Below are 2,500 nucleotides of genomic sequence, written 5' to 3'. Positions count from 1 at the left end.
GTATTTCCCATGACAGGATGAAAAGAGAATATTTACCAGAGTGTCGATGATGTACGGCGTCAGTATCAATCCAATCCTGGACGCGAATAAGGCAATTGAAATCCCTCTGACGCGCACCTCAGTGGGGAAGAGTTCAACGGAAGAAGCGAAGAAAATCTGGAATACTGTGCTGACAAACATCTTGCCAATCATCGCCAGGGTAATCGTCAACCATCCCATATCTGGAAAAAAGGTATATAGGGGTCTCAAATAGGGGTGGTAGTGCATAATATGCCCGAGGGCACATGGACTTACCGCTTACAAGGCATATGGACTTTCCGCTCACAAGGCTGACAAAATAATAGTAATAATAAAAGGTCAAACAAGACCCTGAATATTTGACCGTAATCGACGAATTTTGCCATAGAATCAACAAAATATGAATCATTTTCCCTTATCCTTTCTACAATAGGGACATGAAATACAAACTGCAAAATATGTTTCATCATTGAGCAGGCCAATTGCTAAAGCAGCCAGTGGGAAGGCGTCTTGCCCAGGGGTGGCTCTTAGGCACGTAGGCCAAGGGCTCTGAAAACATATAAGCTTTTCCAAAGCTCCAGTGAGTGAAAAATTGATTCGTACCCCTGTTGAATAGACGGTTTACATCGCCGATGATCTGTTTACTCAAAAACGCATTTTCTCAAGTTACCACACAGCCAACCCCTTATGATGCTTTCCTAAATCGCATTGAAATATACATCTACACCAAAGACTGACTTCGTATTTGACATTGAGCGTGTCTAAGCTTCACTACAGTATTTCCATGTAACATTTTGATATTAATAAATGAATAGCGTTGACCAATATAAACCAAATTTGATGTACCGTTTATCTTTATTTTACTTTAGTAACCACCGAACGTCGTGCAACTAATATGACCGATTATGTTGTTGTTTTTTTTCCGATATTTGTCTTTATTTCAAACAAAGCTCACCGACTCACCACCCCACTCAAAACTTTTTTTTTTTTTTTTTTTTTTTTTTTTTTTTTTTTTTTTTTTTTTTTTTTTTTTTTTTTTTTTTTTTTTTTTTTTTTTTTTTTTACTGACGATGGGTCGCCTCCCCGCCTGGTCAGGGGTGTCGGGAATTAAGAGAGCAAACCAACAACGGGTCCCAGGACTCGAAATCACAACCACCTGCTCATGGTGTCGAGAAACTGGTAACCTGATAAGAGCGTAATCACGAGACTGCATCCTGCGGCCACGATATGAAAGCACCGAGAGCTATTAGATGATGTTCACGCCTAGACCACATTATAAATAAAATGATACTCGACGAGCTTGAACCTGACCCAGTGTTGGACTATGATGAACAAGCACAGCTAAGATGGTATGGGGATGTAAAAATAATGGAACCAGAAAGATACCCACGAAGGTATTACGAATGGAAACCCACTGGAAAAAGACCAGGAGGAAGACCGCGAATGAGGTGGAGGAGGACAAACGTAGAGAGGACCATTGAGAAGAGAGGAGGTACCACCATGGAAGAAGTTGAGAGAACAAACGCATACGAAGACAGACAGAATCCAATGGAGAAGATTCCTCTTGCGCAATTGCTGACAGACCGTAGCAGTCTGACAGGAGGAGGGTGAGGTGAGGTGAGTCCGTTCAAAATGAGTGGCGCATAATTCCAGCCTTGTTTTATCTCATGCTAAGCAATTGACAACAAGCTTGTTTTCCATCGTCCGAATACAAGGTACGTAATCTTTTCTCAAAGTCTTCTTGCAGGATTCCTTTTGCAGTTATGCTCCTTGTGGTGTCCATGCTAACACTGGTTTTGTGGTTATGCTGCTACTGTTACAGCATACTCAACCGTCTCCCTTTGTGGCAACACGCCACTTCTGCATTTTCCCCTGCACACGTATAGCTTTATTGTAAATGAAATTTGTAATCTTGGTAGGATCATTGTTATACGTCTATTGTAATCAAATCGTATATTGTAAAGATTATATCACATTCAAGGATGGCCATTGTATTATGAAATATAATCATAACTTTATTTGCATACTCTGTACAGAACATTAATATATTGATCGTGTATCATTTATCTTATGTCGGACGGAAAATTAAATTCTATCGTGTTCAAGTCTTCTTAGCATTATGTTCCTTGTAGATTCGGATAAATGCGTAGTTAGAATTTCTGTATGTGTGTATGTACATGCGTGTCAGCGTGAATGTTCGAGAACTTACTAATTGCCATTGGTACCTACTAAGTAATCATCAATTTATTTGTAATGCGAAAGTTGAATGAATGGGATATAGATCATTATTACTATCAGATTTAAGTTATTGTGTAACTGAAAGGTGTATGAATGTAAATTTCTGTGCACGAGTGAATAATCGTAATTGTAAAAATTAAATCTAGCAACTGTTTTGAGCACGCTACCAAGCGTCTAGTCACGCACGCAGTAGTCGTAAGTGAGCTGCGAGTGAGTTCAGGCCAAACGTGACTGTTCGTGAGAG

General features: G+C 39.8%; 1 protein-coding gene across 3 annotated transcripts in view; it reads right to left on the bottom strand.

Annotated features, from left to right (window-relative positions):
* Positions 1–2,500, bottom strand: part of LOC143029053 (organic cation transporter protein-like) — a 32,807-nt gene that overhangs the window by 4,228 nt on the left and 26,079 nt on the right. For all 3 annotated transcript variants that reach the window (XM_076191394.1, XM_076191396.1, XM_076191395.1), the window contains one exon: positions 37–221. In XM_076191394.1, the coding sequence (XP_076047509.1) occupies positions 37–221 (185 nt within the window). The remainder of the gene's footprint in view (positions 1–36; positions 222–2,500) is intronic.

The sequence above is a fragment of the Oratosquilla oratoria genome, chromosome 10 (assembly GCF_046742065.1).
Source record: "Oratosquilla oratoria isolate Oo_2021 chromosome 10, ASM4674206v1, whole genome shotgun sequence".
Taxonomy (NCBI): Eukaryota; Metazoa; Arthropoda; class Malacostraca; order Stomatopoda; family Squillidae; genus Oratosquilla; species Oratosquilla oratoria.
Note: the sequence above shows the minus strand (reverse complement) of the source record. Positions and strands in the feature narration are given on the sequence as shown.